The sequence below is a fragment of the Diadema setosum genome, chromosome 19, assembly GCF_964275005.1.
Source record: "Diadema setosum chromosome 19, eeDiaSeto1, whole genome shotgun sequence".
NCBI classification, from domain to species: Eukaryota; Metazoa; Echinodermata; class Echinoidea; order Diadematoida; family Diadematidae; genus Diadema; species Diadema setosum.
The window spans coordinates 32,359,821-32,381,723 of NC_092703.1; the positions used below are offsets into that span (position 1 = coordinate 32,359,821).

The 21,903-nt window shown below is 39.4% G+C and overlaps 1 protein-coding gene across 1 annotated transcript; it reads right to left on the minus strand.

Annotated features, from left to right (window-relative positions):
• Nucleotides 1-1,732: 1,732 nt before the first annotated feature.
• LOC140242236 (U3 small nucleolar RNA-associated protein 14 homolog A-like) lies at nt 1,733-20,963 on the minus strand. Its single transcript, XM_072321980.1, has 13 exons — nt 20,855-20,963; nt 15,147-15,231; nt 14,020-14,090; nt 13,034-13,101; nt 12,316-12,458; nt 10,618-10,773; nt 9,170-9,292; nt 8,346-8,440; nt 7,674-7,797; nt 6,881-6,958; nt 4,767-5,848; nt 4,070-4,169; nt 1,733-3,003 (listed from the first exon to the last, which is right to left on the minus strand). The coding sequence occupies exons 1-13, from the start codon at nt 20,878-20,880 to the stop codon at nt 2,674-2,676; spliced, it is 2,481 nt and encodes an 826-aa protein (XP_072178081.1). The 5' UTR covers nt 20,881-20,963; the 3' UTR covers nt 1,733-2,673.
• Nucleotides 20,964-21,903: the final 940 nt, after the last annotated feature.

A 21,903-nucleotide genomic window follows, 5' to 3' on the forward strand; every position in this document is an offset into this window, starting at 1 on the left:
GCAGATTGTATACAACTGGCTACCAGTTATTTATGACATAAATTTGTGTTCATATATTTATTGTGATTTTCTGTGCATTTATTACATGTATCCTATTATCAAAGTAGCACTGATTTCAAATGCAAATTTAGTTTCCTCCTGTGGATACATCTATCTGTGTATTACCTAAGGATACAAAAAGGGAAATACACTATTGTATGTCACAGAGCCAGGCACAAAAACAGACAAAGACAATGTTTCAAATATGAATAAACTTTATTCATGGAAAATAAACAAATATTTGGGGAACATTTGTGGTGGAAATAAACATTCATTGTAAGACAAAAAGTTCCTTTGTGCTCACAGTACTACAAAACAAACTCCTGCTACTTTTTTTTTCCTCATTTGTGTTGCGGCATCAAGTGTGATAGCTTGTCTACAGAAAGGATATGTATAAAAGTTATATTATAATCCCAGCTGAATTATTTCCTTTTAAAATATATCTTCGGGTAGGGTAATGCTACACATGCCTAGTAGTAATAACTTGGTGTAATCTTGTTACTGTGAAGCTATTACAGTTTATTATAGCAATTGCTGATTTTTCCCCCTTCAGTGATTCTTAATATGATCTGCAGAATAATATACAATGGGTGATTTCAAGTTCGGTGCTAGTGCTAGTGCTAGGGCTACGTGTATCTCAGCACTAGCACTGGCGATAAAACCGAACTTGAAATCAGTCAGTGTTGGGAGGTTGACCTCAAAATTATGACATATTTCTGGTAGCTGGTGCTGGGCTTGGTGTTGAATGTAGTCTGCTGAACCGAGCTCCGCTGTCTGTGTTGGCGATTTACATGCTTTTTCCCCATTGACTAACACTGGCCCCTAGGGAGTATCATTTTCGTCATTTCAAGTTCAGTGCTGGTGTTAGCATTTTAATCTGTCTTTCTCGTTAAGTGTCTAAAACTAAGCAGTCATGACTACATCTTTTAATATTTGACTTCAACTATGCGTCATCACTTTTTTTGTCGCGCAATTCCCACGGGCTCCGCAATGGTGCTACCTCGTGTTGGGGTCGATAATTTTGAGCGGTATCGCTTCGTTAATCTGACCGTCTGTGTTGAAGCTTTAATTTTAGGCAGTTATTTGGGAGCTAGCACTGAACTTGAAATCACCCATTGTATGGATAAACTGTAAAGAAAACAAACAAAAAACAAAATGTATCAAAGTCAACATGGGAGAGAGAAAGAGAGACAGAGAGAAAGAGAGAGGGAGAATGCTGATTGGTGGAAACATAATAAAGAAATATTTCTGTTTCCTACACTCAAGTGTAGGATCATGACACCTCTCTGGTTTGTATCTACCTGCCTGCATAATTTTACACAAATTACTGCAGCTCTGATGTTTCTTTGAAATACAGTGGACTTCCATAATACGAAAGTCCTTGAGACCGGCAATTTTCTTTCGCTATATCAAAATTTCGTTATAACCAAACAAATAGATAATGAAAACATATAGCGGATAATGTTGCGGCCTGAATTTTTATTTTGGTTTGGGAATTTCATTATAACCATGTTCGTTATAACGGGAGTGCACTGTATCAGAAAAAAAATCTTTAGGGGAAAACTACAAATAACATTGAGTGGGTTATTTCCATCAAGACAAGAGTAATCTTCCTCAATGTTGGCACAACAATCAATCAATCGAGTGTGTGTGTGTGTGTGTGTGTGTGTGTGTGTGTGTGTGTGTAAGCGAGACAGGAACAGACAAACAAAGGGGAGAGACAGACAGACAGACAGATACACATGAGCAGGGCTGCCAACTCACACACAATAAAAAAGCAACATAGGCCTCCTGGTGGACATTACAAAACAAACTGATAGAAAAGTACAGATGAACAATATTTTGGCTAAAAAAAGGAAATACAACTGTAGCATATAATATAGAATGCTGAAGGAAATATTGAATTTTAGACAAAAACTACACTTAGAGGTAAAACAGTTCTCAGAAGGGCTTAAAATTCATCTTCCACCACTTGGAATTTGCTTGCAATATAACAAGACTCTACTAAGAAACTTGCTGGCTGCTGCAATTTGCTGGGATGATAAGTTGTTTTGGAGAAGTTTGAGATCAAAAGTGTGAAACAATATAAGTCGGTGTACCCGACTTTCGTTCATTAAGGGCCCTTCCCGCTCAATGATGGGTAAGTAGAACGCCAAAAGTACATAATAACTGAATCATGCCCAAGCAATAGTATGTATTAAATCGCATGGAGCTAACAACAATTGCACACAATAGATAATACTGTGTCCCCATATACTGTTAGTAACTGCTGTAATTGAGTATAAAACATCACATAACTGGGTATGCTCTGAGATTGCATTACTAGTGCTTCTGGTGTACCATTTTGGGTGAGATTTTGCATTTTTGTTGTTTTTGGATTTTGTATATCCAACCTCCCTAGATCAATGTTCCACTGTACATTTAATACATGACACTTTCTGTTCCTGACACTAATGGATGATATGTGAGTTCCTCTAGTCTTTGCTCCAGTCTTCACACTGGTGGAAGAAAATGCAACCTCGCTCATATCATCATATATGATCATACAAATGATGTCATAAATATCAGCATTGGTAATCAGTTGTTGAAAATTGTGTCCAATGATCTCGTTCACTGTCTAAAGTGTTCTGAAATTCATTTTCCTTTCCTTTTCCTCCTCCGTCCATGTCCCTTACTGTGACCCGTACCCCTACTGCCATCTCTACCACTGTCATCATTGAATACAATGTCAGGGGTGGGCCCCGTCTTCTTGGGCTTCTGGTCCCCTTGTCTCTGCTTCCCGCCCCGCCCCTTGAACGCCTCCTCGGCCTCTATGGGGTCGATGACAGTGCCAAGCCTGGTGGAGATGCGGGGTTTCGTCAGAGCCTTCACAGCCGATGGGGTGTTCCACGTACCCCCGATGGGGGCGCGGATGCTCCTCTCAAACTGCTCCGTGCTGGAGAATGGGAAAGGCAGGTTGTTCACCTGTGGCAGAGGAGGGGGCAGACACCAAAGGAACACTGGATTAGAAAATATTTGTCTCCAAGCCTTTGAGGGTTTGGTTCTGCAATGTTTCATAAACTGACCTTGCAAAGAAATTCATTATTCGCTTCTATGACAAGTATCGAAAAACTGGACTGAAAAGCTGAAGTTCTTGGGTCAATGACATACAAGATTTGCCCTGATTATTTACTTTCATTCACAGTAAATTGCACCAACAATCATTTGGCTTAGAGTATTTCTGTTCATTGCCGTAGTAGATTCGATAAAGGCATATTACTACATGCATGATCTCTAGTGCAACAAGGCCTGCTGAACTCTTGCAGGAAGAGGTGGCAATAAGACATACACACCCTGCATCCTCCTTAATCCTTTAAGGAAGAGCTGATTTTGTTTTAACACACGTTTCCCATAGACACCTGTCTGAGCATACTCGAGACTAGTCTTCAGTGGGTTAAAGAAACTGCCTTCATGCACGCATTAAATCAAACATTGCAGCCCTTTATGATTGTGCCCTGTATTTTTATTTCTGCATACAATATGTGCTGATAACATACAGTAGCAGAACTGCACACAACCAATTCAAGCTGCCTTGCAGTTGGCTATCACTAGCAAGAGAATACTTCTGTCCCTTATGTATTTCATACTGCTTTGTCGTTGACCTCTGACTCTTAGATTATAAAAATGTACAGCACACACGTCAAAATATGCACCGCACGAATATGAAATAAATGTCATGATGAGTTTGCACAGCATGTACATACTGTAGGCCCTTGAAATAAATCAACGTATGTGATCCATTGATGGTGTTGAAACAAAGCAAAGAACTTTCTGGCAGGACTCATGGCAAGGTCTCCCACTGTAGCGAATTGACACCTTCTACTGATAGTGCATAAATGGATAATGCAACTTTCTGGCCTGACTCATTTCGCATAATGACAAACTGTATTGCTTCTACACAATATCTACCAAAGGAGCAGTAAAGGAAAAAATGACTTTAGAGCAGAATTCGGATGAAAGACACATCCTCGGAGCAGAGCTTTCCTCTCACCTGATGCAGGGCGAACTTCTTGTCTCGATCCTCGTTGATGATGACGTGAGGAAGATTGGCGTCCCTCCGTGGTGCTTGGGGCGGAGCTTTCCTGATGAACCTATAAGGGGGATACATAGAAAGTTACAGATTTTGGGCCAAATCTTTGTAAATATTCATTCTAGTCTTCTTAGTATGGGTAGATCTTTCTTTTAGGGTCGATCATAATACAGGAAATATTACCTATTGTATTCCAATTTGTCTTTTGAGTGTTCAGGGCAACGGCTGAAGTGTTTCATATGTTTTCTCTTTGATGAGTTTGAATATGAGAAGAGTTACCTTTTCCATGTTTTCTTTGAGGGTTCATATGATGGCAAAGTCACATCTTCTGTTTTTTTTTTGTGTGTGTGTTCCTTCAGAATACAGACAAACCTTGTTAATAGGAGGTTGGACAATAGCTAGTTACGTGATATAACATGATGATTTTGCAGGTCCCATTCTTTTTATATTCTTTTGTTTTTATCCCCTATATAACAAGATACACCCAACAAATGAGGAAATTTCAGTAGGACCAGGCAGCTCATTACAACAAGGTTCCCCTGTACAGGAAAAGTTATATCTTCTGTTTCCTCTTCAAGGGTTCACAGTATGGCAACTGTCACCTCCTTTGTTATTTTTTGTTTGTTTGTTTGAGATTTCACCAAACAAGAAAAGTTACCTCTTCCGTTTCCTCTTTGAGGGTAGCACCCCACTTCCTCCCCAGTCGCCCCATCCCGGTAACGTCAGGTCAATGTCCTTGGGTTTGTCCTTCTCAACTCGTTCTGCCTTCTCCTCCCGGAACTCCCCGACCACGTCGTCATCGGCAAACGCCTGCTGTATGTTCATGTGGTGCTCCCTGCGCCCCTTCTCCCCATCCAGGTCGTCCCCTTCCTCCACCAGCTGGGGCGCCAAGGACTTCATCTCGGTGGTCTTCAGGGTGAAGATCTTCTTGGGGTCAACATTGCCGGATGCCGGCACCCCCTCCCTCCGGCCCTGGCTGCCAACGGAGTCCGCCGACACAGAAGCGGACAGTGAGGGAGCTGCTCTTTTTGCACTCTGTTCTTCCTCCCCATGCAACCAGCTCTGTTCCTCCAGCGACTCCTCCGTCTGCCGCCTCTCCAGACCTTCATCCAACAGTCCTTCCTCTTCTTGTCTGTCATCCTCCACATCGCTCCCCACCTCTATAACTCTCACTTGCTTCTTCTTTTTCTTTTTACTACTCACTTTCTTCGATTCTGCCCCTCCAGCTTTCTCCTTGTTCTTTCCCTTCATCTTCTCTTTCGTCAGATGGACCTTTTTCATCTTAGCGCTTGGCTCATCATCCTCATCTTCGTCTGCTTCACTGCCATCGCTACCATTGGTATCCCCCTGAGCCCACTTCCGCCTCTCTTCCTGGATGGTTTTCAACATCTCATGATCTTTAGCCAACTCTGCATCCTCCTCATCATCTTCATCACCATCATCATCATCGTCGGCGTCATCTTTAGATCTATCTACCCGCACTTCTTCCAGGGCAATGTACCCTTCCTCTTGCCTCTTCTCCTCCTCCTCTTCGCCCTCCTCATCACCTTTACCAACCTTTCCACCAGTGAACCAAGGATTATTGATGTCACTGAGGGAGGGTTGGATGCTTTCTGCTTCATCCTCCTCCTCCTCCTCCTCCTCATTCTTTCCACCAGCTTCCTCACTTTCATTCACATCTGCGACCTTCTCTGTGAGTTCACGGCTTTTTTGAAGCTGCTGTGCAAGCTCCTGCCTTGCCTGTAGGCAAAAGAACAGATTACTATCAACTGCAAAATAGTGTGCTACATGAAATGAAAGCAAAATGATGCCACTTTACTGTCTTCCCTGTTGATGCAATGCGAGCTGTAATAATCTCTCTTCTCATTAAAGGGCTCAACACTAACTTTTTTGTTTGGTGGCCCTATTGGGCCACCAAAATCGTCAATTTCAAATTTTTGGTGGCCCGAGAGAAAAATTTGGCGGCCCGAAAACCCCCCCCCCCCAATAAAACACATTAAAAGTCCTCCTTCTTTAATGATTCAAATACTTTAGTTTTATCATAGTAAGAATTGGAAGTTGGATATATCTTCTCATAAAAAAACCTCAACAAACTCGCAACACTCACTCTCAGGCACTCATTCAGTCCTTTCCATCCATCATTTAAAGAAATTCAACTGCTAATTTCCGGCTCAAAAAGATATGAATTTATTGCCACTCTTTTCAAAAAATTTTGGTGGCCCGAGGCGGGCCACCAAATTTGCCCTTTTTTTAAATTTGGTGGCCCGCCTCTCATTTTTGGTGGCCCTGGGCCACCGGGCCACAGTTAGTGTCGAGCCCTGCATTATCGTGTCATGAGTACACTCTTGATTTTTGCCTCTCTACGTGGGCAGAACCATATTCAGGCTAATCAATAAGAATAGAAAACATTCAAAAAACAGAAACAGGTTGCAGATAATTGAAAATAAACAAATAAGGGGAAATTGAGAAAACTGCAAGGACTGTTGAGGAGACATTTCACACTCTTTCACATATTTCCTTGTTTTTGTTTTGTTTTTTTTCTTTCACATATCACTTCCACTGGAATTTTCATTCTCTTAAAAACAGTATGGTATTCTGTGGTTACATGCGCAATTCACAACATTTTCTGCTGATATTAAACAATTTTTACAGTCTTGATACATTCTAAACACATATTCTGTATGTCTCTACACTGGCAGCTCCAAAATACCTCATCAGCATGGAAAATAACAGACAAAACAAACAAACAAAAACAAAATATTTGCCACTTACTGAAATATTATGACGACCATATCTGATCATCGTTTTTGCCCATTTGCCAGTGTTCCTGTGTTTCAGACTCATTCTCTCCTACAAGAAAAGAAGAAAGAAAGAAATAGAATTAATGCATCCCTTGTGAAGTACATATACTATAACAGGAGCAGAGACAATAATTTATGGTCTCACATAATTATTCGTATAAACTTTGCTTCTAGAAAGTTCCGAGCACTTGACATACATTGCTTAAAAACAAACAAACACAAACACAAACAAAGGCACACAAAACACTATATTGTACTGTATATGCCCATTGCTTTCTTGTGTGTATGGTTAACTAAACATGTGCTACACACTGATGAGACAAAGTACTGTATATATTATATATTTCAAGATAGTTTAAGTTTTGTAAATTTCGAAAGTCAACTGACATTTATTGACTCACAATATATTGCCTCCCAGAACAAAACTGTGATGTATACAGTTTAAAAGGAGGGGAAATTACTTACTTTTCTCTTGGATAGGAACGCTAAATTTTCAGTCTGTTGCCGTGGTTCTTAATTGCAAATTCTCACACTGATGTTGTCAACTAATGTTGTCTTGAAGGCCTGATTTTGGAAATATTGTATTGACCCCTGAACCCATGATGGCATACAGCATACTAAATTTTGTGATATTTGGGAAAAACAAATTGATCCCTTCACTACATGATTCCATCTCGGTCATAACTCGATGAAATTATGTAAAGTATAGTAATTACAACATCAATGAAGTTTGGGCAATGTGCACTGAAGTAGGAGTCTATTACCTGTGCCCTTGATTTCTCCAGCTTGTTCAGCATCTCCTGGGCAACCTCTGGATCTGTCTTCATCAAATCTTCAATCTTCTTGCCCTCTTCCTTTGCCTTACTTTTCCTCTGGATACGATGGTACCTGACAAAAGACCATGTTCAGAAACCAACACCATGTTCAGATACCAACTGCCCCTTCCTTACAGATCATAGGGCAAGGTACAGTCCCTTTAAATGCAGATGCAATGTACCCGATATAATTGCATGCTATTCAGAGTTTTACACTAATTCATCATTCTTACTTATTTGCACAACCATTCCATTTCATTGGGAAGCATGAACTAACATATGCAGCTATAAAGCGGATACCTGGGAATCATTTATAATAATATGACCAAAAGAGAAGAACAATCAGTCATTTACAGCTAATACATCACAACTGATTTGTGAATTCATACTTAAAAGATATTATCATCTTCCATTTTCAGAGAACTTTTTCTTACTTTATACTGCAGTAAAAGAGGACTTGAAAGTATGTAAAATAACATTGCATCAACATAAACACACACATTTGTGGGTTTGCTGTTGCTTTTTTTGGGTGGGGGTAATGAACAATTTGCAAGAAAATAAAAAAAAAAAAAATTTGATAATGATAAGTTTGTTACAAAGATAATTGAGATAAGTACTCACTTTTTGCTTTTGATCTTCTTCTGCCGCCGACATTTTGCTTCATAGTACGACATCAGAGCTCTGTGTTTCTGCAGCTCAGCTCTCCGCTCTCTTGCCTATGAGCACATGAGAACAGAGGACAAAAACACCAGCACACATTGTGGGTTGCCACTTCTACATTTTCACTGATAAGACAGATCGAGGTTTGACAAGTTAAAAAGTTACGAAGTGGTGGAAAGACAAATTTGATTCTGCACCTCATTCACTGTCATAATATAATGTCATACAAGGAAGTGTTTTGTTGTTGTTTTTTTTTTCCAACCACCACTGAAAACATCTCACAAGTACATGTACCAATTGATGAAATACATGGCATATGTACCATTTCAGCATGTACAGCTGCACTGCTCTCAATGATAACAATGATAATTCACGGCAGTCGTGAGACAGCAAAACAACATATCTTCACGCAACCTCTTTTCCAGTAAATCGAGTTTGAAGTTTTGCAAATGTTCAGCTCTTTTTCTGTTTTTTTCACTTCATATCTCACCCTAAAAGGACCATGAATATCAATAATATACTGTAAAAGTGGATATTTTTGCGCGACTAATTTTTCGCGCTTGGGCAGGTAAAAAGAGTTTCATGTGTTTTTAATTCCACGGAATCAAGACACCAAGTACAGGAACGTAAGGCATGCAAAAATATTTGCATGCTTTTATTTTCGTGCTAGTTTCTGGTTGCGCGAAAATTTCAACACCGCGACAATTTCCACTTTTACAGGACTGAAAGCAAATTGATTTGTATTCAGTTGCATTAAGGAGGGGGGAGGAGGGGGCAGGGCTTACCTCAGACAGGCTCATGGCTTTGATAGCCTCCTCTTCAGCCTTTGTTAGTTCCTGGTCCGGCCGCTCAGCAAACTTGCTGCCATGCAGGACCTTGTACACTTCCTGCTCAAGGGGTGTACTTGGCTGTTGGAAGAAAGGGTGACAAGCAGACACCATTGAGCACATGATCTAGATGATTATTAACACTCCAAGCAGGACACGACCAGTTCATCTAACACTAACAGTAGACTATTTTCATAGTGTAATTTTTGTTAATTGTCATCATGAGGGGATCTTCTTGAATGCATTATGACCAATGCATGTTGAATCTAGCTTGAGAGGCCTCATGCTTCATTTTTCATACAGTTCTGTGTCTCATTACACATTACCTTCATTGAAAGGAAGACTTCCATAATGAAAACACAGACAGACAGACAGACAGACAGACAGACAGACACACACACACACACACACACACACACATATATTAAACTACTTATGTCAGATCAGCATTACTTATATTTGTATAAATTGAAATCACTCTATGGCTGCAGCATTGCTTAAAGGGTGTGTACAGTTCTGGTCGAGGTGAGGATTTAGCTTTTAATGTTTTGCGAGATATTCAGAAACCACTATATGAGATGTCAAAGAGCATGCAGTTCTAAGGGGTATCAAAAGTTTATTCGATGAAAATCGGTTTTGAAATGGCTGAGATATCCAAAAACAAGGTGAAACAAAGAGATCTTAATAAAGTTGTGGCATGTCGCCTTTTATCATTAGCACTTTTTTTTTTATATCTCAGCCATTTGAAAACCAATTTTCATCAAATAAACGTTGAATCCTTCTTAAAATTACATGCTCTTTCATATTTCATAAGAGGCTTTTCATTATCTCACTGAGGAATGTTCAAAACATGAATCCCCACCTCAACCAGTACTGTACAGTCCCTTTAAAAGACAACCACTCTCTTGAGCCATGTACCATGTCATCTCACAAATTATAGCACCATACTTGTACATCTGTGTACACTGTAAAATATTCCTTAGGGAAATGATTAATCCTTCAAAGATTAAGAACGCATTGAACTGTTTTAAATATTTGTTAGCATCAGGACCCCAATATGCTGCATATTAACAAAATCTGTACTTTCTTGCCAAACTGTTGTAACGATATATCTAAATGTAATATCACTCTTTTTTCTCTATAAAAAGTTCATGGCTTGCATTTTCTTTCATGGCTATACAAATGCAATATGGCAGATAAAGGAAAGAAGTTGTGATAGGAATATTAGCCCTGTAGGTAATTATCCTCTTGTCATCTCTTCTTAGTTTGAGTTTTCCCAATATATCGACTTATCATCCTCTCTGTGCATTTGCTAAAAATATCAGTCTAAAATTATTTTCTTGCTTAAACTTACAAAAAAGATGTCATTCAAAGGCAAGTTCTGAGAAAAAAAAAAATCTTCTCACCTTAAACTTCTTGACAAATTGATCTGTAGTGGGAAGCCCTAGTCCATCTTGACTGAGGGGGAACGAGAGATGCTCCGCCTTTCTGTTGGTGGTCACTACCTGGTCCCATTTCGACACCTCTTTGCTGACCACCTCATACGCCTTCTTCCTTTGGATCTGTAGAAATGCAAGCAAAGAGTGAGTTAATATATGACTACCTCTTGGAATAAACTCAATGGAATACAAACTACAGTTTTTGTAGTGATAATGTATTTTTGGAGAAAAAAAAAATTCCTGGCTAAACTTTCTGTGATTCACTGGAGGAAAAGTAAACATCCACAGCTGCATACAGCATAATGGCACAGGGATTAGTTGAGAAGTGAATCAAACTAATACAAAGAGAAATACCCCGTTTATACTAAGGAAAAAGGGGGTTCTGAAACCCCCTGTAGCTGCTTCGAGCAGGCTTCCAGCTCAGTATAAACAGACAGAATTCAGAAAAGGCGATCCGATCAGGTCGGGTCGGGTCGGGTTCTGAAACCTCCTATGGGGGAGGTTTCAGAACCCGCTATAGCAGGCTTGAGGAGGTTCGACTGCAGTATAAACGCAAAGGGGGTTCGAGAAGCCGCTTTTTGGCCAACCCGGAGGTAATTGGTGAAGGTCATCACCTGCTTACATAAACAACCCAGCCATCTCGACCGATCCTCGCTACAGAAAGCCTTTCAACTTGCACACTGTCGCTCAAAAGCCCGTGCCATAAATCAGAGGAGAGGAGAAGGTTGTGCCTGCTAGGGCCTGCCAGGTTCTGCTTTTGGCGAGCAGTATAAACAGACAAGAGGCTGCTTTTTCAGAGTGGGCTTTCGAACCTCCTCGAGGAGGCTCTGAAACCCGCTAGCAGTATAAACGGGGTATTAGAATACAAAATACTTACTGCAGCTCATCCATCCTGTGAGATAAAGGATGGATAAACATAGTTTAGCCTGAGAAGGGCAATGCCTATTACTTTTCCCAATTTAAAAAAGGGATTATTTCAGTTATTTGACTCCTATTAGTCTCTTGACAATTTTTCCACACATCGTTTCTCATTTCATGTCTGACTGAATTCAAGATGCAATCACAGGAGTAACTTTTAAATATTTCTTATAACAGTTTTCAAAGTCTAAACAAGCTTCAAAGAGCAGATGGAACTTCCATCTTGCTGTATGGAGCCAAGAGCATATAACACTAGAATGAACTGAAAAATGATCAACGAAAATATGTCTTGATTTTATGGCAATGTGAGAAGTTTCAAACGGATACTTTTCCAATTTGTCAGTTATAGTGAGATTATCGCAAACAAAACTGTCATCTTTGAATCTTCAGCTTGTAATGGAAGTCTTGTCGGTGAATACTTCTCCAAAGCTTAGAGAAATGTGTGTATTTCAGTACTTTGATGGCTGAAAATCAGTAATTTGCACCTTTTTTGAGTGAAAATCAGTAATCCTTTACAGTGTAATAGAACATATCACAGACAATGATTTCTAAAATCAGTAATTTGCTTGTAACCTTCAGTATTCTTTTCCAATTTCAGTAGACATTACTGAAAAGCAGTACTAGTTGGCAGCTCTGGATATTCAGCAAAATCTAGCAAAATATTTCTATGCCAAGTAGATGATAATGCAGAATTTGCTGCTGCAAAAGCTAAACCTTTGTCCATAATGGTTTCAATTGCTAGCATACCTTGTCTGCCTCGTGTTGATGGAGTGGAGTGGGCAGAACTTTTCGCTTGTTGATGATGTTCATCTGCTTCTTGAGTGCTGCATGGGACGGCGTGTTCCGCAGCGAGCCCATCAAGTCATGGATCCACACTCCCTTGCCCTGAGCTGTGAAAGTGAGGGGGGGGGGGGGGAATATAAGACTACACACATTATGTGCAACTAATGAACATCATTTCCATTCATCGATGTAAATATAAATTTATGTCAATGTAGGGCATTTTGTTAATCATTTGCAACAAAAACATCTTGACCGAAGAATTTCATGAATTTGAGCACACATTATCTACCAAACAGGGTAGGGGTCACTGATCTCTATATATAATAGAATATCTCAATATCTCATTGGCCCATTCAACCTGTACAAACGATTGAAGCCTCTGAGCCGCCATGCTACCACCTATACTCTTACGCCGACATGCACGCATTTTCCAGCAGAGATATTGTCACTGAGAAAACAAGATGCTGTGGGCTCTGTACACAAATGTATGACAATGTGCGTGGTAAGATGGCAGTGTGGAGGCTTCAAAGTGATCTACCAATGAGATATCCAGATATTTCCTTTGGAGGTCACTCCCCTCAGCTGGAATTGTCATGTGAGTTGCAATGAGTGCAACATCAAAAGAAGTGGAATTAATTGACAAATTTTAACTATCTGTTGGAATAATAGGCAGGGTACTCACCATCTTTAGTATTCAGTTGAAATTCTGAAACCTCCATGCTTGGCTCTGACCTCTGTTTCACCTTTGACCTGTGATAAAATATCAACAATACATCCACTCATAATTTGTCTTGGATGCATTAGATGAGAACAATGAATCAATCATTCTGGTAAGTTGTATGTTCACAATCATGAGTTCATGTGAGGGTTTTGTGTGTCTGTGTGTGTGGGTGTATGTGCTTGCATGTTTTACTTTTTGTTTTATATATGAATACACCAATAAAAAGAAACAGATTATGACACATGAACATCGCGGGATGCATATTGCATGTGATGTCCATTTAAAGCCTTTGTTACACAGATATGAAAGTACAATCCAATGAGTCACCATTTCTGGTGTACACTACATCGAAACTGCCTTCCTCACAGTCAAGAATCTCCTCAAACAGAAGTATGCAGTAATCTTTATTGTTACACACAATATCATTATAAAATACAGATGAAAGTATTAATACACGAGTTATGCTGCTATACATATGAGCCACTGTTTAGCACATTTCAGAGTTTACTCCTGAGTGAGATTTGTACCTGTCTCGATCAATATCATACATTAGTATTTCATCTATCATGCAAAATCGCACAGTTCTATACAACTCAAAGTCTATAACAACACCTTAGTTCATCAGGAGACTATGTCCACTACATGTATTCTCCAAATAATCGGGGCATTGTATTGGCAGATTGCTAAGAATCTGACCCAATGATGGGCAAACACATTCCTTTCTTCACAGGTAGGGATATTAGAGAAATGAAATTGAAAAATCACTACAGACACAAATTAGTCTTGCCTCTTCAGAGAATTCTGTTGTTTGTTTACATGTCACTAATTCCATATGCCGGTGGCTGAGATGCAGATCCACTTTGAAGTCCCCAGCTAATCCCTGCCTTATTTTAAGCTACTCAACGAGAAGCCAGATGAGAGACAGAAAATTCTTTTAACAAACTCACTTCTTTTTTGCATCCATTGAGCTGATGGCATCCAACAAACGAGAATGTCTTGAGTCATCCTCCAGATCATCCTAGGACAAAGTCAAATCAGTTGTGGGAGTGATGACTTTACCTGCAAATCCTTAATACTTATAAACTATATTCATTTCATGGGTTGCTCTTAAAAAAAAAAAGAAGGCCTCAGCGAAAAAACAAACAAACACACAAATACAAAAACACTTTAAGCCCATGATTTACCTAACACAGTAAATTCAAATACAGCCAAGCTGGATTCTACATATTGCAATGTATCTGATTACAACAGGTGAAATGCGATGGTTGTTATTTGGCTCCAAGAGGAAACTACCAAGAAAATTTTATAACATTAGCACACTTGTCTATTATACAAGAAGCACCAATGAAACGAGATGGAACACAAATGTTATGTACAGTTTGACTAAGAAATCACTTTAAGCATGGTATGGCAGCTCTGATAAAGATTGTAATCATATTGTGCTTTAAAGGAAAGGAATAATACTAACACATAATAATGAAATGTCCAAAACAGAAGTTTCAAAGGATGTTTACATCACCGCATTAATGGCACACTCATGTATCAACTGTTGTGACTTTCTTCTAACAGAGTGATTCTTTTTCTAGTTTGTTTGCTTTTGTTTGCTTAAATTTTTACTGGCTTGCTGCTCCAACTTAACTGCCTCAAAATAACTTCCATCTCAGAGAAAAATGTCTTTTTCACAATCAGAATAAGCTTGAATAGGAACAAGCAATGTTTTATTTTCATCTCACAAACGCAGAGTTAGCAACTTTTGCCATCAGATAAGTCACAATAAGAGATTAAACAGGGAATCAGCAAATGGAAGTAAGAATAAGAAGGAAGAAGCCATCTACAGAATGCAAAATGCTAAAATCATGTGTCTTTATTACCCCGTTGAAGACCTATCCCCAGTTTACTCAGGCAGGGGACTATATTATGGGAAATGCGTGTTGTAACAAATCAGCTTGTCCTCAATGGGTTTGAACCCTTCGTGTGCCATGTTTATTTCCTGTCCATTGGTTTGTGTTTGAGATTTGTGCACATGTGGCTCATTAACACAGAAAGGGCTAAACATGCCTGAGGAAACTTTTACCTCTTCCTCACTAGCACTGACAGTTTGCTGAACATCGTAGTCTGCGTCTCCATCATCACTCTCCGAGCCATGGTCGGCTTTGAAGCTGTACGAGTCAATCAACAGTAATACCAATAGTTTATCATAATGTATCAATCATACAACATTACAAGATACTGTACAAGTGGAAATTTATGCGATGTTGAAATTTTCGCGCATTTCGCGCAACCAGAAACTAGCGCGAAAATAAAAGCACGCGAATATTTTTGCTTGCCATATGCTCCTGTGCGTGATGTCTTGATTCCGCGGAATTAAAAACACGCGAAACTCTTCTTACCCAGCGAAGCGCAAAAAATTAGTCGCGCGAAAATATCCACTTTTACAGTACTCCCACAAAAGAGAAGTAAAGATCATCCATGTGTGTGTCAGTATGATACTGAGTGATATGTCAAACCATGGGCATAAGTGGTCAAATCATGGGTGCCAAATTTCTTCCGCAATCGAGCCTCTTTAAAATACCTCGATCTTTATTTCACAAGTATTGTAGATTGGTAATTGGTAAGGATATGAAATACTTTATCTGCGTCCATGCATTTCTTATCAGCGTAATACATGTAGAAACAAATTTATTGCTGTGAAATTTAACTGCAGTAATATGGCCCGGTCAGTAAAATCATGGGCAACATGTTTTAGTTTAAATGAAATGGTTTTTGGGTTTTTTTTTCTGATTAAGTACATTGTAATACACTGTATTTAGTATTTTAGCTCAAATTAGAATAAAAAAGTATAGAATTCCTGCTGACAAAAGTCCTCCATCCCAAATATTGCAAGTAGATTATCTTGTGGCTACCTAAAAAGAAATGAGAAACGATGATTGTTGCTAGATTTCATTGTCACATTGACATTCACTGGACATTGTTCAGTAGATTCTACATGAACAACATGGATCAAAGTCTCCATTTGTTTCTTGATTGATTTGATATCATTATCAACATCCACTACACTTCTAGTAAACTTTACTATCAAAAGATAAAATAATATTAGAGGTGGGCTATAGAGGGTGACATTTTCAGAACATGCTCATCACACCTTAGTTTGATGACTTTTTGCCTACTGACACCATTTTTGAAAAAAAGAACGAAAAAAATGCAAAATCCGGGGTGCCCTGGGCGAAATCGTAAAAAATCCAAGATGGCCGCCGTTTCAGCTTTAAAAAGACATTTTTAGCCATAACTCGGCTATTTTTGGGTCTATTGTGATGATTTTGGTGTCTAACCCCATGTTTTAGGGGTCAAGGAAATGGATTATCATGATAATTTTAGTGTAAAACCTAAGCTTCTACGTAAAACTAACCTTTTCCCCATATTTAGGTTTAAATTTCCTTCTCCTTTACCCCTACCCCAACCGCCATTGTTTGCACTTTTTTTCCGTATTTTTTTCAAGTCATGTTAACTACCATACTCTTAATAACAAGTTCTAGGAATCTGGGTTTTTTTCTTTTTTTACTACCGACAATATAGCAAGAAATATACAAAATAACTTACGGTATACATGTATGTGTCATGCCAATACTGGTCATGTGGCTGGTGCATTCAGAATGCATGGTAACTGTGGAACCAGTATTGTACTGTATCTGCTTTATAGTGTCCATTAACATTTTGGTCCTAAGACCTTTAACAATAAAAATAAATAGACATAATAATAAATATTCCTTCTCCTTTACCCCTACCCCAACCGCCATTTTTTTCACTTTTTCCCGTATTTTTTTCAAGTCATGTTAACTACCATACTCTTGATAACAAGTTCTAGCTATCGATGTGGTGTTTTCTTACAACAATACAGCAAAAAATATACAAATAACTTACATTATACATGGTTTACATATGTGTCATGCACTACAGGTCTGAATACCAAATGTTTATCAGCACTACAAAGCAGATACAGTATAAGCACTGGCTTCTGTTACAATGTACCATGCATCCTGAATGCACAAGCCACAGTATATACCGATATGTGCATGACACATACAATGTAATAACCGTTATTTAAACCATGTATAATGTAAGTTATTTGTTATTATTTATTATTTATTTATATTGTTGAAGGTCTTATGACCAAAATGTTATTGGACACTATAAAGCAGATACAGTATTTAGTACTGGTTCCACAGTTACCGTGCATTCTGAATGCACCAGCCACATACCAGTATTGGCATGACACATACATGTATACCGTAAGTTATTTGTATATTTCTTGCTGTATTGTCGGTAGAAAAAAAACAAACAAACAGATTGCTAGAACTTGTTATCAAAAGTATGGTAGTTAACATGACTTGAAAAAAATGCGGGAAAAAAAGGCAAAAAAAAAAATGGCGGTTGGGGTAGGGGTAAAGGAGAAGGAAATTCAACCCTAAATATGGGAAAAAGGTTAGTTTCATGTAGAAGCTTGGGTTTTCCACTAAAATTATCATGATAATCCATTTCCTTGACCCCTAAAACATGGGGTTAGACACCAAAACCATCACAATAGACCAAAAAATAGCCAAGTTATGGCCAAAAATGTCTTTTTAAAGCTGAAACGGCGGCCATCTTGGATTTTTTACGATTTCGGCTGGGGCACCCCGGATTTTGCATTTTTTTCGTTCTTTTTTTCAAAAATGGTGTCAGTAGGCAAAAAGTCATCAAACTAAGGTGTGATGAGCATGTTCTGAAAATATGACCTAAAATTGACCCTCTATAGCCCACCTCTAATAATATCAGGGAAAATTCCATGTGTGCCTGCATGAATATCATTAGGGTCTATTATTTAAACAATTAATGTGTTAGATTCTAAATGTTGAAATATATTGTGGCTAGCTCATATAGGCTTAACTTCACACAGCCCGTGCCCAGTCACTGTAAAAACATGACAGGGCTGTACCAGGAAGGTCCAAAGGACAAAGTAAGGCAAAGTAAAAAAAGATAGTAGTTGCTCGTCCTCGCGCGCGTCTATTTTGGCTGCCGCATGCTTTTTTTTGGGCCATTTACTATTTTTAAAAATTGGCTTTAAAAATATAAAAAACTGTTGTTTCTCGATCGTCCCCGCCCGCACCCCTTTTTGATTGCCGCATCAATTTTTTTGATACTTACTATTTTCTATCCGGCGGTTGTCCCGCTGCGAACTCAGAAAATCCTCTGTACCGAATATCGACTCGCACAGTGCGAATATTTTTTCCGTACATGGAAATGCTATGGGACATGTGTGTGTGTGCGTTGTCAATGTACATACGTTTGTGCGTAACATGTCACTGCGCTGCACTCACGAGGTTCGTCCGATCAGTGAACAACTGCAGGAAACTGAACTGCCGCTTGCGATAGCTCTACATACAACACACATAACATTGCACACTCATAGCACTCTGTACATTGGATACAATCACCCTCACATATCATGTACGTCTAATTGACTAATCAGTTTGAAAATGCAAGACTACACTCTACTGAAGTCCGTGCGATTTGCTATTATTAGTTTACATGTGGATTGGTATTATGATCTTATTGTTGTGTTTCGAAAGTGCACTCGCGATGCCCGAGTCACTGGCAGCACTGAGAAGTCGATTGTGAATACATGTCTGCTTCATCACTGGAATCATAGCCAAGTACGAAGTAGGCCTACTGTGGTAGCGGTGTATTTACGAATACTAGTGGTAGTACCCGGTCAACAAAAAGGGCGTGCAAAAGATTTCGGAAGAGCTCTTATTTGGCCATTTATGCATGTACGAATAGTGGTAATGTGGCATCAATTCCAACTTATCCAAGCCTGTGGCTGTTGAGGTTGTAGCTTGTAAAGTTGCCCGCACGCAGTGATCACATGTGATCATGAATACTAGTAGTATGCGAGTCCGTTCATTCGTGTACAAATTGGCCAAGCTATAGAATTTTAGCAAGTCCACGCGCTTGCGCACTTCAAAATTTCAACTCAACTTATGAATAATTTATGTCCCATAGCGTTTCCATGTACGGAAAAAGTATTCACGGTATGGTATCACGCAAGTAAAATGAACTTGTCATATTCATAGAACTCTACAAGGTTTTGTTTTATATCAGACCTCTTAACGAGATTTCACTGTACTCATATGTTGAGCATGCTTCACCTATAAGTGCCAAATTGAGCCTGACACGGCTGCTCGATCAAAAATAGCAAATAGTAAGGACCTCCCTCATTACTGCTTTCAAACAACCCAGACGAGAAAATATATTTTGTTTTTAAATAAGATAGTAAGGACCTCCCTCATCACTGATCTCAAAAAACCCGGACGAGAAACTATACTTTCTTTTTTTACTTGGCCTAAACATATCGATCACGTAGAGTTTGGATTCTTTACATCATTTTTGTCACCTCGGACTCATTAGGCACAATCTTCATTAATTAGACCTCATGTTTTCGCTATCGATATAAATCGATATTGACGTACACAGTTCACAATTTACTGATTTTATACAGCGTGAGCGAACGGAAAATCAGTCTTTCGCAAGGCCATATTCAAATAATCGGGAACGCGATTGGAACTACATTTTCAAAGGTCACGCCGTCAACCATGCTACGCATGCCACAGAAAACGGTGGCGAAAGCACATATTTTGGTCACACATTTGCGCATAGATTTCTAGTCTGGTTTCAAGACCCTTTCCCAACTGGACTCCTTTTACAAAATGCGCCCTCTGCAGAGGATAAGGCAAAGGCAAAGGCAATATCCTGTGTAGCAAAATAGTCAGGGTTGGGCTAGAAAGTGCCATTTTTGTTCCATGGAGTTTGCGTGAATAAACTATAGGCCTAATGCACAATTCTTGGTGGAACGTATAAATTTTCATTAGTTTTGTAGTTGTTGTGGTTTTCACTGTGATCATGGTGATGCTGATGGCAATCGAGGCCGCCCTCGTTTGTCCGACATCGTGTTCCGCATAATTGTAGAAATGGCACTGGACATGGTCTAACTACACGCAGCCGCTGTCGCTTTGCGACAGTGGCTGCACATCTACTCCTTCGCAGACGTTTTTTATTTTTCAGCGGTGGGTGTACGTTTCCTTCATGAATATCTTTATTAATCATGGAAAACTAAAATATAAGGAATCCCTGTATTTAATCTATGATAATCATTCAATAATCGGTATGCACATTTTTTTTTATTACGTCAAAAACCCACCGAAATCCGTCCTTAAAATCAGGTCTGTAAGCGTCCGTATTGCTTCACTCCTCATCTTTAGCATGTTATTGAATGGCAATTACTCTCCTATACTCAATACTGCAATGCAATGATATTATATTACTAACGGCGTCTCCGCGTCTGGTCCGGCTAATTTAGGTTAGCCTGTGTAGGCATGAACACTCCTTTCAAATTTAATCTGCATTTCATTTGATTTGGTAGCTGGCTAAAAGTGTTTTGAGTAGGACAATTTAGGATTTTGTTCTCATAAATATAATGCATGATGAAAGACATTCTGTACGATGTGCACGAAGAGCAGCAATTTCTTGACCGACCCCGACATACATTCCAGCACGTGGGACTGGGTAGTCGGTCCGGGCATGGTAAATTGTCGTAAGCTTACAAGTATATCAATACACGGGACTGTGCGCAGGCCACGCACCGCATACGACGACGAGGACCTCGGCGGTACGTGGCTAGTTTCTAAATCATGGTACAGATTGATGATAGAGTGAACTAAACTTTAAAAGTTGTAAAATCCTACTTACCTCAGCAATTTGTGAACAGATGCCATTTTCTGGTATTAATCTTCAGTCAGCATTTCACCACTTATAAATTGCAGCTGTAAAAAAGTCACATGGTTCGCATACACACTAGACACACACATACACACGTACAAGTACACACACTGCATGCCACACACACTCCACGTACACACATTTACCACTGACTATGACACACACAACTGAACCGGCAGCCAAAGGATGGAATACCACCCCACATTATAAAATTGTATTTACATTGCACATTATTGAATGAATAAACTAGTGAAGAGTGAATATTAATCGCATATACATATCAGAACTTGACGAAATCAATTCCATTTACAGTCTATTTTTTTTTTTTTTTTATATCATGATCCCTCCTCCCCAAATCTGACTCTTGAACTTCCATTGAGTCGTTGACCTCTCTTTGACCTTTATGGATGATCGATTCAGCGAGTTTCTCTTCTTTCTCGTTTATCTCGTTCACTCGCGCCTGCCTGTCGTTGCCTGCATGCGATCGCGACTCCGCGCGCGCCTGAGCCGCCTGCATGCAAAGCCTATGCATGCTGTGTATAGTCAAGGAGCTGTAACAGTGGTACCGCGGTGGTGTTCCTTTCATCCATCGTCTTGCTATGCGTTTATGCCATGGGTAGGCGCTTTCGTCGTCGTCCATCACCTCAATGCAATGTAGCTCTCGCAGGTCGAAAACTGTGGCAGAAACGAAACTTGTAACGGCTCGTGAATTCTTGGGTTTGGTTTCTGCGTATCTTGATTATGACAATCTCAAGAGAAAGTGAACTATGAGTTCCAAAGCGAAAGATTTACTGGATGGTAAGATTCCGATCCTTGTGTTTTTAATTTTATTTTATTCCTGTTCTAGACCACAACATTCATTTTTAGACTGACTTAGCTAACATGATTAGAGTGTGTCCTATTTTTCATCCATCTTGGAAGTGTGTAGAATCTGCTTTGCGATGAGAAGGTAACAGAGAAAGTCGTCTTGTCTGGGATTCTGAAAAATTGCGCTAAGTTCTTAGCATCTTGATACTAAA

Excerpts from the sequence above, each read along its gene's own strand:
- LOC140242236 (XM_072321980.1), bottom strand. The coding sequence starts at position 20,880 with ATGGCATCTGTTCACAAATTGCTGAG. Across the intron at positions 15,232-20,854 it reads TCTGTTCACAAATTGCTGAG|CTTCAAAGCCGACCATGGCT; the intron begins GTAAGTAGGATT and ends TGACTCGTACAG. Across the intron at positions 14,091-15,146 it reads TCAGTGCTAGTGAGGAAGAG|GATGATCTGGAGGATGACTC; the intron begins GTAAAAGTTTCC and ends ACTTTGTCCTAG.